At 32.7% G+C, this 15,633-nt stretch overlaps 1 protein-coding gene across 3 annotated transcripts; it reads left to right on the forward strand.

The window, feature by feature from the left end:
* Positions 1-238: 238 nt before the first annotated feature.
* Positions 239-15,633, forward strand: LOC107438132 (uncharacterized). 3 transcript variants are annotated; one of them, XM_016050322.3, is made up of 5 exons: positions 243-418; positions 6,425-6,651; positions 9,795-9,966; positions 10,583-10,708; positions 14,070-15,633. In XM_016050322.3, exons 1-5 carry the CDS (start codon positions 346-348, stop codon positions 14,579-14,581), a joined length of 1,110 nt encoding a protein of 369 aa, XP_015905808.1. In that variant the 5' UTR covers positions 243-345; the 3' UTR covers positions 14,582-15,633. The 3 variants fall into 3 exon arrangements, with proteins under 3 accessions (XP_071044302.1, XP_015905808.1, XP_015905809.1); XM_071188201.1 differs by lacking the exon at positions 10,583-10,708 and having other exon boundaries at positions 239-418; XM_016050323.4 differs by lacking the exon at positions 6,425-6,651 and having other exon boundaries at positions 247-418.

Here is a 15,633-nt window from a genome sequence, read left to right on the forward strand (position 1 = left end):
TAACCAGCATTATTTGTTATTATTTAAATAAATAAACCAATAACATATAAAAGAAATTAATAACCATATTTTCCTTGCCAATGTATTTTATAATAATATAGCGATACTTTGTTTCGATACGTATGAATGATTCATGAAATTTACGCCGTATAAATAGATATTAATCAAACTGAAATTAGAGATCTTATCAGCTATAAAAGCTGATAAAATCCAAAGCTTTAGATATTATGAGAAGTTTTATCAACAATTCAATGTGATGTCCTTTTTTTTATGATGTCATGTGTGTTTACACAGAAAAAATATACCTTAAATATTCAATAAATAAATCTTTAAAAACAACAAAACATGAAAAGGGGATTTTTACGTACCATTATTTTTATATTGTGGAACATTAGCAATGTTTTCGGTTACCGAATTTGTAAGTAATTTCATTCTATATATTATTAGCAGAATAAATGACAGTTTTTGTTGTTCAAATTTAATAATGAACTCGTTTATGACGAGCAATAAATGATCAGTTTAAATCTCTAATTACAAATAGAACATTTTGGATACTACTTAAAACATTTCATTCCATTCGAAAGTATCCCCTTAAGTCGTATTAAATAAACAAGAACGTTTCACTATCAATCATTAACCAATTTTTTCCTGAAACACAAGAAGAAAATCAAATATAAAATTGTAAGAAATTTTAAAAAATATATCAAACTAATATCCCGAAATCTAAATATCAATAATAAAATCATCTAAAAAAATTAGTTTTATTTACTTAAATTTCGTTGTTTTATTTTCATATTCTGGTTGAATATAGTCGCCGAAAAGCACTTTTAAATATTCTTATTTACATATTCAATTCTTCTCTCTTAAAAATTTACGTTACAGATTTATGGATATAAAACTAATATATTGAACTGCTTGACAAATTAAAAAAACTTTACTGAAAGCTACTTTTTTTCTACTACGACTTTTAGAAGCAATTATAAAGGAAAAAATTTCATAATCACTATAGGAATAGAAATATAGATAAAATAGAAATATATAGCTAGGTAATATATAAATGTAAATGTGCTATGCGCACTAGCACTCTAACTTTTATTAGGATATTTGAGAAACAATTAGATAGTATCACGAGTATTACTTTGCAATTTATTAGCATTACGAACTGTTTGTACTAAAACTTGTTTTTTTTCTGTAGTAAAAAAAGTTATTACAATAAGGTAAAATTGAAAAACATGTTCCCTAAAGTACCAGAACCATTTTCTGCCTAAAAAGTACCGGAACAGCATTCCGGCTTTGAGAACAAGTTAATGAAGAATTACAATTGATAGGAAATTATTGGTAGTAATAACATTGACTCAGGATATTTCTATGCAAACCATTGAATAGATTCCATACATATTGTTGTTTACACGTTAGCCAATAATTGACAAATTCTGATTATAATGGGGATTAAACCCTGCACCATTGTAAGTAAAATTGAAGTTGTTTTTAAATATTTTCTAATTCATTCTTAATTTGGTTCGTTTAACAACACCTTATTTATAAACTAGTTCAAAAATAATTAAAAAGTGATATCTATAACAATTTTAAAAATGGATATTTCTATTTGTAATTAAAGAGATAATTAATAATGAATGGAATTTATAAATATGTAAGCATAAGTTAATGTTGGTGTTATAAATGATGTTGGAAAAGAAATCGCATAGAATCAAACATTTAAAAACATCTGTGTGAAATATTTTGTGGGAACGCTCAGCGGTTAAGTCACTGAACTATTATTTTGTAGGACAGGGGTTCGAGCCGCAGTGGCGGCTCGAAGCCCACTAAATTTCAGATCGATTGGTACCAGCTTGTTTGGGAAGTAAAGGTGGCTTATACGTAATGCTGACCACATTGCCACAAATATGCAATAGGCCATGAAGTGTTGGTGGTGGTATATACTTTTCTTCCTCACACCTGTGTTTTCCAACCTCCCTCCTAATCTTATATTTTATCTTATAACCGTCGTTGAACAGTCGACCCAATTTTTTGGTTTACAGCTACTAATGTTCAACTCCGTAGCCTTGTAATTTTGAACCCAATCCAGAAGACAAAGGAACTCCTTCATCAAGTATTGGGAGAAATTTGCTTTCGAGGAAGATTTTTCAATGGAGCTAACCCGCATTTGCGTTACAATGAGAGGAAAAACCACAAAAACCTCTCACGGTTAGACCGATGGCAAGGGGCCACTAATTCATGATCCGTCCACAACTGAGGATATTTTACGTCAACCTCCCTTCTAATCGCTCGAAAGGTGTGCCTGAGCAGGAAACAGGGGTTAGTGTAAAATTGCGGGGATTGTGTGTGTATGTGGCATGATAAAATGACCGTAAATCCAGCCAATACTGGAATTGTAGTTTTGATGCATGTAGCGTAAATATCCCATCTTATTCGCATCGATTGTGGCTTGCCTGAGAAATCGAAACTGTAGATCAATGAAAGAAAAAGAAAATGAGATCAAACTTGGGTAATTTTTGAAAATAATCCCAAATATTTTTCGTAAGTATTTTTTTAAAAAATACTTTTAGTTCATACTTTTTGAGCCATGTTCGATGAAAATTACTTTCTTTAAAATGGACATTTACAAAATTTATCCATTGAAATTTTAGTACACTATTTAATAATGCCAATGCATGTTCTTGAAAAATTAAAAATCAATGTTTTGACTTAAAAAAGTCACTTAAAATTTAATTAACTTAAAATTTTTGTAACTTAAAAACCATTGAACTAATTCAATTTTCTTCAAGTTTTAAATGTAGGTATTGAAATTATGTAGTTTACCAGATAGAATAGTTTTAAATAATTGTTATAATACAAACAGTTTTGCGAAATAAAATAAGGTTCAAATTAAGGGAATAATCCCAAGTGGAAAGATATGCTTGATGATATAAAAACTTCATTTGCTTCAAAAAATATGAAGATATATTTCGAGCGCTTGCGGTAACAATTGTTCTCCTATTTTATTTTGGGTAATTTTTTTTTTATACTCTTACAAAAAACAGGAAAAATAACTTAATAAGTGATATTTTCTGAAATAAGTATTCAATATAGAAATATTAGGAAAATGGTAGTTTTTATATAGAGTAAAATCTTTGATGAACAATTTGCAATATGATGGGCACCCTATTCTACACTCTAACTGTGCTCAAATATAGGTGCCCATTCTCAGGACTCGCCAGACTGGAATGAGGAAAACAAAAGTGATTTGAAACAAGAACGCAAAATTACCAACGAGAAAACATGGAAAATAAGGAAGAAAATCAAAACTAGAAAAACCGCAGCGGCTGAGAGAGGTGATGAGGAATTTACAAATTTTAGTCTGAACACGATGGAAATTAATTCATTGTTTGTAAAAATTTGTGAAACAAAAAAGTAATACTTAATTATAAGAATTCAAAAAACAATACTAATATTTCAAAAAACAATACTAAAATTTTCGGCATTGGTAATGAATCTGAGTGGTATGTGGGTTTAGTATTAGTAGTAACGAATCTGATATTTTTATAAACCGTGATTTGAATGGGAAGAAATATTTCGTCTGCAAAATTTAAATATGGAAGCAACTCGAAATGCGTCTTTACGAAAATGGACGCAGTTTGAAATGCGTGTTACAGAAAATGGACGCAGTTTGAAATGCGTGTTATAGAAAATGGACGTTGCATTTGATTCTGTTTTTCTAAGTTCGAGTATTATTCTTTTCTTAAAGAAAAAAAATTATGAATCCAAATAAATTTGTATTGTGATATGGTCCATTAGTATAAATCACTTTTTTTACTTTTTTTTTAAAAAAAAAAACTTTACGTCCCGCAGTGATCGTAAAAACACGGTTCCTAGTAGATCACCGAAGTCAAGCATCACTGGTTGTAGTCAGTAAGAGGATGGGTGACCGCTTGGATCAGCCTTCCGTTGGGACAACACCTCCTAGAAAGAACAGGTCTCAGCACGGGTTACCATAAATATCCCTTAGTAGTCCAAACGTAATGACATATGTTGTATTTTCAACCACTGCGCAGCTTAGTACCCCTAACGTAATGACATCTTTCTTATTTTTCGTCTACTGCGTAGTTAACTTCATCACATCGAACTACTAAATTGATCCGTGCTGAGGCCTTTCTACTTCTAGCGCCCGTATTCACCAACACGGATTACCTCCGGGTAATCAATGGGTAAGCATACCCTCCAACTTATGAGGATTTTGAAAATAATTCTTTCTAGTGGTAGCGAACCAAAGTAGAAATTGTTAAAGCAAATGGATCTCTGATAAAACTTTTATCAGAACTTAAGAATCTAGCCATATGGCCTGCACTTTTATAAGTAATAGTGGACAAGTTACGCTAAAATAAATTTTTTTTAAATATTAAGACAATAATTTTGCTACCGTCTGAAAAGAAGATTTCTGAAACTACGGAAATTCCGTAGCAGTTGGAGGGTATGGGTAAGAGTAAAATCACGAGTTTAGTGCGAAACGTTATTCTCCAGCCGAAATTTCGCCAAACTCGCAGATTTCATCGACAGTTCTGACTCTCCGGGTAACCCGCCGTTTTTGCCGAGTTATCGGAGGGTAACCTATTCACGAGGAGCTTGTAAACAAACAAGATGAATGATTCTATCGCTGCGTTTGAGCTTGAAGATCTTGAATTTCTTGAAACTGTTGAAAGAAGGGAAAGATATGTCCCAACTATCAGAAATAATGACCTAGAAGAGTTAGATGAAATAGACTTTTTTGAAAGATATCGTTTCTTAAAACCGACGATTGAAGAACTGATCTTCAAAATTGGCAGTAAGTTGGAATCTGATACAGATCGGAACAATGCCTTAACTCCAACGGAAAAAGTTTTAACTGCTGTAAGATTTTATGCATTTGGAAACCAGCAAATAACATGTTTATATTATATAACAGCACGTGTTTATATTATATACAAAGTCACATGGTTTTACCTTGCCCAATCAAAAGCCTCGTTATATTTCCTCCAAGAGTTAAACTCGAGTTGTGAAATCCTCTGTTGAAAACGGTTGGAGAATAAAAAGCGAGGGTTAATCCGAGAGTAACTCTGAACCGTGGATATTCCGATCCCCGAGTTACTCTTGAATTTAACTCGGCGTGGTGAATACGGGTGTAGGAGGTGTTGGTTGGGACCGGCATCGGTCCTCGTTAAACTGTTTGTCAGCCTAAAACCAACACGCTTGATAATTTAGTAAATAACGACGGACCACCAGCTGCACTTTTTGTTTTTTATTAACAACAACAACATTAGGTATAAACAATAACAACAGCTGGAGATATTGTGGATTTCGAAAGGGTTCAAGAGGTATTTATCCACATCTAATGTTTATCGAGTCTCATAGGAGAAGTGATGATTTAATCTCGTTCCGTTAGGGAATAGCGCGCATGCGCCAACACTGTTCTACCGTAAAATGCCCGACTTCGCGTGCAGGTCGTCGGGCAATCAAAGCTGGGGAGCCATCCCCTCTGCAGAGGAACAAAATTGCAATGGCCATGTCCTCGGATCATCCTCAGGGATGTTTTCCCCAGACCATCGCCAATAGCCCATTGTACAGCTCTAGTGCAACGTAACTGAAGTACCTACCTACGTAGAAAACTTTGCAGTCAATAGTTATTTCACAGGGTTGCTACGAATGCTATAAATTTATAATAGGGGTATTAAATTTACGTTATACAAGTTTATATTTTTAAAATCCCCCTTAACCTTTAGTATTCTGAAGATATCGCGGGAAAAGTTACAACTGTATTATACCTACCCACCCCGTCCCTAAAGTCCGAGACTTTGCTCCGCATTGATTTTTGCTTCGTGTTAAAATTTGTAAGGAAAAGTAAGCACGTAATTCCTTGTTTAGTTGTTTAACTAAAACTTGGGTTGAAAACTGAAACGGAGCATTTTTTACTGTGTCCATTTTCTTAAATACGCATTTTTCGCTATGTCCATTTTCGTAAATACGCATTTTTTGCTGTATCCATTTTGCTAAACAGGCATTTTGGATTGTGTCCATTTTCGTCAACACGCATTTTGAATTGTGTCCATTTTCATATACACACATTTCGAACTGTGTCCATTTTCTTAAAAACGCATTTCGAGCTATATCTAGAGAAACCTGACCAACGAAATGAAGTAGAAACAATGTTATAAAGAAATCCTATTCATCAAAATCACTGTTTATATGTTTTATTTAGTGCTTATGAGGTCATCAATTAAACTCATAATAAATTTGGTTAAAAAATATTTTAAACTTAACCAAAAACCAACCCAAGAAAGATTTTAAATTTATATGTGTAATAAAATTTTTTTGAAATTTTACTTTTTGAATAATTATTTAATTAAAAGGAATTAATGTCAATAACTAAATTGAAAATAAATTATATTTCTAGTTTATATGAAGGAATCAGGAAGTTGCTCTGGTAATTTAGTGGAAATAAATATCGGATCATTCTCTCGAAATTCATCTGGGATATTAATGAGTGGTAAAAGTAGCATTTATGAACCTGCTTTAAACTGTTCGATTTATTTAAGAGCACCACTTTCCTATGGTGTTGTTATAAGTATTAGAAATATTGACTTACAACCTATGACAGATGATTGTGAGAACTATGTAGAGGTTCGTAAATTTTTTTTAATATTTTTTATACCCTATATATTTACTTTAATGAAAATGAATTTAAAAAATCGGTCAAATTCTAACAAAAAACTCTATGTCATGAAAATTGCACATGAAAAGCGTGGTTGCTCGAATGACTACACTGTTGGTTGGTTGGTTCTAATTCCATTTACCTCACGGGCAAGCCTGCTTGGTGAAACCGAGCAAATTTAAGGCAGAGTGTGCGATTCTTGTTTTTCAGTGGCGCCATCTATGGCCAAGAATTCGACTTCTGCCTCACCATACGTCACACCTGTTTATAAGGCGGGCCCATTCATACATCCATTCATTCATCAACAGATCGTAATTTTGACCTAAGTCAGAGAACGATCGATCTCCAATCCAGTACCCCCCAAAGGTATTGATTTGTTATGGGAACATGGAGGACTTTGCGACTCGACAGAATTTTAACGTGCATCAGTCACCAACTACACGAGGAGTCTTCGGAAGTCGGGGTTCGAATCCCCGAACTCTCGGACATGGGCCCAGCGCACTACCGACCAGGCTATCCCTGCCTATGACTACGTTTTAGTGAATCTCAACACCAAAAATGGTGGCAACTACTTTACACCAAAGTGGTATAGTAAAACATCATACATAACTCATACGTGTTTCACTACACCAAGATTGTTTTCTTACACTACTTGATGTAAAGTAACCGAGCCATTTCTATTTTTTTATTTAGTACACTAAAATTTATAATCAATATATGATACACATAAGAGTCACTAACGTTATTTTTATAACACAATACAGAGTATAAATCATTATTTTAGGATGCATTTATACAATATTTCTTAAAATAAAATTAATTAAACAAACACACATTACAGAGAGAATATTAATATGAATTCGAACTAGGCTTACGGAAGAGGAAATAAAATATTACGAAATTATTTAATACAATTAGTAATAAAAATTAACAGAATTATGTATATCTTCTTTATGAAAACGTTATACAACTAAAAGCTTTCATGACTTTTGATAACATTCTACTTCTGTGGAATGTTGTTCATCAGACGAGGCAAAATCAAACTTTCACTTTTTCTGTTCGATTGTAAGCGAGGAATATTAATCGTCTGACGGTTTCGATGCCCCAAAATTGGCGAAAATAATTCATAAATGGAAGAAATGCATCTTATCTTGGGGTAACTGTCTAATTTTTTTTTTCGAGTTTAGATTTAACTACAGCCTTTAAAGTGTGTATGAAAGCTCTGTACGGTATTTACTTGAAATAACACACAATTTAAAGTTTTTCAACAAGTTTGAATAGGTATTATACCACAATTTTTACAACGTATGTGCCAATCTTATCACTTACCCGAACGATAGCTCACTATGCGCATTTTTGCCAATGATGAATTCTTCCGATATCCTATTAATAAGTTATCTAGTGGACCAGGGCCGGCTTATGCATGTCGCGGCCCCTAGGCAATGCTCGTCTCGGCCACCCCCCCTACCGTCTTCTAACTTCCTAATATATTTTTTCGCTAACACAACATAATTACGCTGTTTTTTACTACATAGGTATATTATCACATTATTCAATACAAATATTGAATCAAACGAAAAGAATATAAGTAATTAATATATGCATTTAAAAAAAAAATCATACAATAAGCTTAAATATTAACTCTTCTAACTTTTTTTGTTGCAAAATCGTTCAAGACATCCTGAAAGTTAACCTTTTCCAATACATCATTTTCAATTGGCATTATGGCCAATGAATTTAAAAGGTTTTGAGACATAGTTGAACGAAGACAGTTTTTAATTAATTTCAATTTGGAAAATTTTCGTTCACCAGTGGCGTTTGTAATCATTAGACTTCTATATATTTGCAAAGCTGTCATTACATTCGGGAAAGTTGATTGTGCCATGTTACCAATANGAAACACAAACTGTAAAACTCTCTTTTCATTCACAGCCGTAAAACTCGCAAACAAATTGCACGAAGTGAAAATTCAACGATTACATTAAAAATGTTTCAAAAATGTTGTCTATGACACACTACAACGTATGTATTTAGCGGATCGGGGAATTCCCAAGTCATGCGACGAAAGAACCAGTACTGCCAACCTTATTTTTACATACTCTTTGGTAGCTTGGCCATAGAATATACATACCTATGGTAGGTACCAGAACAGTAAGTGTGCATTCACAACGTAGAATTTTGCGCGTTTTTCAAGCGTGTTGTGTTAAAAAAGCTGCTCTTGCTGTATAGTCATCTGATTAGTCGGCGTTAAAATTACCACGATAAAATTGCTTGCGATTATTTTACTGCGTTATATATGAACTAACTACCATAATATTAATATCTAATTTGGAATGCGTTCAGAAATGTACTAAAATAGCGTCGATGTAATGTACAGAGCAAGACAATCGTCATTGAAATTTCGAATTAAATTTTTACTGCTTAAGAAACATTGTCAATTTTTTTCTCTGTAGCACAGGGCCCCTGAACGTGGCGGGGCCCCTAGGCAGTTGCCTACAGTGCCTAATGGATAAAACGGCTCTGTAGTGGACCATTTAGACAAATAAAGTATCTTTTTCTATGTATTTTTTTACTCTAAATTGAATGAGTAAAAATCAGAGTTCTTTAGTTGGTAAGATAAATTATTTAGAACTGATAAGAGTTCATACAAAGCACAATTCAAAAATAGTAGGAGAAGGGCTCCTTAAGCAAACTCTTTAAATATTCAGGTTAGAACATAACAATTATTATGATGTTCATTATTATGATATCTAAAGTATAAATGTAACTGTTTAAATCATAGGAGATCAGCCAAATTTGAAAATCTTAAGAGCATGGTAATGTTATCTCAAAAAAATAAAAAATAATTTAACAAAACTACCAAATCTAGAAAGGTTGTCCAAAATATTTGTAGCAAAAAATATTTAAGTATGATGTTCTTTGTATACCACAATTATTTTAATTAAAGTGACAAAATGCTATACATTACTCATAATCAGAAATTTTCAACCGCGATTTCTTTATCATTTTTTTTAATTATAGTTCATTATTGTTTTATAGTAAGGCTATTGTTTTTAAACACAAAAACTGCATTAATAGAGCTACTTGAAATAGAATATGTTTTTCTATACAGATTTCTCCTGTTGAACATCATGGATTGGTGAAACTTTGTGGCTACAGTCATGATCAATTTGAATTTCAATCTTATATTAGTAGGAAAGATACGCGAATCTCATTTCACACCTCTAATTATACCTCTCAGAAAAAAGCATCCTTTCAATTGACATTTACAGCAGTAAGGAATGGTAAGTAATTTGTTGTTTCTTCGTTTAGTTACCTCCTTTCTTACTGATCTACTGTTTAATATACTTTATGGAATTGCCCTCTTGACCTTCAAGTTCCTGCACATGTATTCTAATTTTTCAAACTAAGTATTTGTGAGACATTAATAGCCTTTTAGTTACTACCGATAGTATTTAAAGCAATTTTAAATCAGCGTTATTTAGCCATATTAATGATCTGTGGGTGAATGAATGGGTGTATGAATGGGTCCGCCCTATAAATGGGTGTGACAGAAGTCGAATTCTTGGCCATGGATGGAGCCACTGGAAAACAAGACTAATCGCATCCCTTGCCTATGGCAACAAGAGCAACAACATTTGATCGAATTCACTGTGGTTTCTTGTATTCAGTTAATCAAAAAGTTTATCTAAATTTAAATTTTAAAGAAAATTTAAATTTTTGGAGATAACCGGTTAAGCAGTCGAACGACACAAGTAAAGTTATCACTGAAATGTCAGCTGTTTCACAATTAAATTCAGCCCCTGAAACTGACAAGAATCTTTAAAGAATTATTTTTATTTTTGTCATTATTGCATATTATTTTGCTTAGTGTTTCCAAAATACGCTCTTCTTTTGCAGGGTTCTGCTTTAAAGATGAAAAACGCTGCCGTAATCATAACTGCATTTGGAAAGGTCTAGCTTGTGATGGACATAATAATTGTGGAGATTTAAGTGATGAATTTGATAAGCATATTTCTCAATGTTGTAAGTCATATACTATATATATAAATTGTCCTAAATTTATAAACAACTTTGTTTTAAAAGTTTGATCAGTGCTACCGAAAGATTAAAGAAAAAGTCAGTCTTTACCAAGCAGTTTAAAATTTTATTATAAATAGGCGTGAAAAAATAATAGTTTATTAAAATATAACTGCATTTTTTTGAAGAATAATTTGTTTTCAAGTAAATACTGGATATATGCAAAAATAATTATTATTTCGTATTTAAAATCAAATATATACAGGGATCTACAAATCGCTGAAACCCGGTCGCTGAGGAACCTACAAAAAGACTGGTCCATAAATTTTTAATTGCATATTGAACAATTTCTAAAAACATGCAAATATAAATGCAGGGTAAGTCAAAATAAATGCACCAAATTCATAGATGCACTACGCAAGATGTAATAAATGTATTCATTAAAAATTTTCCGAAGGTAATGTAAGCGAGTATTTCTCACAAATGTACAGTGCGCAAAATAAAAAAACGGACCACCTTGAATAACTTTTGATCTAATGATCGGCTGTTCACGTTCTAGGACTCAATCTTAATTGTTCGAGATGTGACATCAAATATGCTAATTAATTAATGCAGATGATGTTTTAAGTTACGAAATCAGACAAAAAAAAGGTTGTAAAAATAAAAGGTGGTAGCTGCAATCTGGGAAATATTGTCCCCGTAGTTTGGTCAAGAGAGCGGTCTAAATTTTGGACCTCTTAATGTTAATTTTACTTTTTGCGTCTTTTACTGATTTCTGATCCCCAAAATGTAAGGGGTTTAAAAATAAGGTATATTTAAAATTCGATTTCTCAAGAAACATTCGACTGATTTTGTTCAAATTTTGTATTTTGCCATGTAAAATTATATTCTTTAAAATGAGGTAATAGTAATAATAATTCAAAATTTTTTCGACAATTCTTAAATATAATAAAAAATATTTATTAAAGGCTATACTTTTCATGGAATTATCTTTGGATGATCGAATTTTATAGTTATTTGCAAAAATTTTTCAATTCGGTTAAAAGGTTCTCGAGATATGGCGAAATACGCAAAAAATAAAATTAACATTAAGGGGTTCAAATTTTGAACCGCACTCCTAAGCAAACTATAGGGACCATACTTCCCTATATACCCCTATAATTTGGGGATCAGAAATCAAAATCCTTCGAAAAAAATGTATGTCTATTCAGAAAAAGTACGATTTTGTGTCTGATTTCGTAACTTAAACTATCGTGTGCCCTAATTAATTAGCATATTTGATGTCACCCCCTCAAACCTTTAAGATAACTAGTCCTAAGTAAGAGACTAAATCCTGAGCAAGTCCTAAATCCTAAGTACGTCCTAAGTAAGTCCTAAGTCCTTAGTCCTAAGTAAGAGTTAAGAGTCCTAAAACTTGAAAATGCTATCATTAGGAGCAAAAGTTATCCTGCGTGGTCCGCTTTTTATTCTACGCTTTGTACAATATGTGCTCCTTTACATCATGTCTGAAATATCTGTACTGATGCTGGTGATTACAGCTGTAATACGAGCTTTCAAATCAGTCATGATCCTGAAAACTTACGATCTTATACAAATCCCCACAAGAAAAAATTGCATGGGGTTGTGCAAGGTAAGAGTCATGCGTTGTTTCTCTGCTCGTTTTGTATTCAATGATGATAAGATGCCGTCTATGCAATTGTATTCGAACATTTATTGCATAGTTTGAATTGAATCATTCATACTCGGGGAAGAAGAATTTTGACCACAATATGTTGATTTGCAGTTGAAATAGAAAAATCAGTTCGGCATTTAATATTTGTTTTCGAAAATCTATATTTAAATATTACTCAGATAAGTTAAGTGATTTTAGCTTGTCTTTGCATTCAAGTTTTATATAATACTTTTGACAACTTTATTAGAAAGAAAAAGCTTTTCATTTCATCACATATTGGTTCCAAAATGTTCCTGACTTCAAGAAATTTTGGACCTTTGCATGCCGGTGAATTAGGTTAAAAAGTCCCCACCACTCAGAAGTGTGTTGAATTCTGACAAAAGATGCCTGACAAAATTTCATGACATTTCTACGATTACTTTATGACATATCGAGTCGAAATAAGCAAAGGAATAATGGTGGATAGGACAAATTTTCCTTCGTCGATTAAACATTTTTTTCTTGTGGACAAAAATGCATCTTGGAAGGGGAAATTAATATAGGCAAGTCACTACCCTTTCTTCAAATTGTTCTCTTCTTATTATAACCGTTGTTGAACAGCCGACCCAATTTTCGGGTTTACGACTGTTAATGTTCAACTCCGTAGATTCGTAATTTTGAACCCAATCCAGAAGACAAGGGAACCCCTGGATCAAGTATTGGGAGAAATTTGCCTTCGTGGAAAATTTTTTGATTGAACTTACATGCATTTGAGGTTACATGAAGAGGAAGACCGCGAGGATATTGGGATATTGAGGATATTTTTACGTCAGCACTGTCGTTCGCGCAAGCCGGATGCGGAATTCGTTTCGACCAGTCATCACTGGGATTCGAACCCGGTTCACCTCATTGGAAGGCAAACGCTCTATCCCCTAAGCCATCACGGCTTTGTTGTAAAACAATTGTAGATTTTCTGAACCTCTTGTTATAACGTATCATCTTACAATTTTTTTTTTCACTGCGAAATTACATTGTAAAACAGCCAAACAGTAAGACCGAAAATATTAAATTTTGAAAGAAATTTTGAAGGAAACTTACTCATGAATACCCTAGAAAAGTGCTGCATGTCGGTTTGACTGATAGCCTGTCACAGTTTAATTTTTAAAAAAAAACTTTCAAAAAAACTTCGAAAATATTTTTCTAGACATTTTAACTTACTATATGATGCATCACAAAAAGTATGCTTGCTTTCTTAAACTCACCGTCACTAGAAAACAATTTCCATTTATTTGGAAATGCAAAATTAAACTGGATTTAAGAGCTTGGTTTTTAAAGAGTCAGACAGGTTGGAGCCTGATATTTTTGATTTTGTTAAAACATTTATCCAATACAACCTGATTTTCCCAATTTTTTTAAAAAACTAACTCTTGGAACCATTTTATTTCTAGTTTCTTTGTTTTTGGGAGGAGTGTAACTGCCTTGACCACCATGTTTTATTGCAGATATGACATAAAGCTTTACGAGTGTACTTTTTACAGCCATGTTTTTTTTTTATTTAAAAAAAAGAAAGGTGAAAGATAAAATTAAGATGCTTAGCCAGGGTGATCACTAATATTAAGCAAAATAATAATAAATAATAATTAATTTCTAAAATGAAGCAAAAAATAATAATAAACACAACACTATCGTTTAACTTTTAATCCTATTTATTTTCAGCTACTATGTCACCTGGTGAATCTTTGGCTGTCATACTTGTTACCATAATAGGTTCCTTGATTTTATTGTTCATCGCTGCCTATTTAAGAGGTCCCAAAATCACCCAACAGATCGAGAGACTCTCACAAACTAATCAAAACAACGATAATTTAGATGTTCCTGTAGCACGAAGTTTGGGTTCATCAAGAACTCCTGGTCCGTCTTTAAGAACTCCGATTCCTGGTCCGCCTTTAAGAACTCCAATTCCTGGTCCGTCATGGAGAATTTCAACTCCTGGTCCGTCATCAAGAACTACAATTCCGGCTTTAAACAGGATCAGTACTAATTATGGATCTATAAGTCAATTTTTTACTTCGTGTGATTTTGATGATGTGATATACCCAGATCCACCTCCTCGTTATGAAGAATCCGTTAGACCAAGTTCTTCGTCACAGTTTCCTGTAATTTCATCCCAAATATTTCCACAGGTTTCTGCTGATTCTAGAAACGGAAATCATGTTGAACAGTCGTAATTGACTTAACCTATGCCATTTATTTTTTTTCTAAAAAGCGTAATATTATTGCAAATATACATATTTTTCTCCAGCGTTACCAAGAAAGTTTCATTGATTTCATTGTTCATCGCTGCCTATTTAAGAGGTCCCAAAAACATCCACAAGATTGAGAGACTCTCGCAAACCAATCGAATAAACGGTAATTTAGATGCTCCAGGCACAAAGTTAGGGTTCATCAGGAACTCTAACTCCTGGTTCTTCTTTAAAAACTCCAATTCCTGGTTCGTCATCAAGAACTCCAATTTCTGGTCCGTCCTCAAGAACTGCAATTCCTACTTTACACAGAATCAGTACTACTTAAGGATCTATAAGACAATTTTTCACTTCTTGTGATTTTAGCAATGTGATATACCCAGATCCACCTCCTGGTTATGAAGAATCAGCTAGATCAAGTTCTTCATCAAAATTTTCTGGAATTTCAGCTCATATATTTCCACATGTTTCTATTGATTCTAGTAACGGAAATCATGTTAAACGGCCGTAATTGACTTAAAACTTATGCTATTTAATTTTTATGTTTTTTAATCTGATGCTCACTGGTGAAACTCAAAGAAAGTTTCGTGAATTTAATGAATACTTATAACTGATTCAATTGTAGATATCATTTTTTTAGTCATTTATCTATAGTAAGTTATAACTCTTATGTAAAACTTTCTATAAATACAAGAAAAAGGCTTAGGTTTTGCATCAGAAAAAACTGAATTTGCTGACCTATATATATTCCAAGATATACCAAAATTATGATGTATATCAAGCTATTGAGAATTTTTATAAATGGTTTGATGGTACTAACAGGTTTGTTCTGATGTTCAAGTTTGCAAAAAAATGTATGTCTACGTGAAAATTGTAACTATAATTGTTTGTATTCTTCTATTATCAGAGAAATTGTGAATATTTACTTAATATAACATTAGTGGGGCTTGGAGTGCCTGAGTCTTTACACAGTAGTTGGAGCTGTTGTGGTGGGAGGTGATGTTACTTGTGTTTGAGTGATAAATATTTATTAATTA

This window comes from Parasteatoda tepidariorum, chromosome X2, assembly GCF_043381705.1.
Source record: "Parasteatoda tepidariorum isolate YZ-2023 chromosome X2, CAS_Ptep_4.0, whole genome shotgun sequence".
NCBI classification, from domain to species: Eukaryota; Metazoa; Arthropoda; class Arachnida; order Araneae; family Theridiidae; genus Parasteatoda; species Parasteatoda tepidariorum.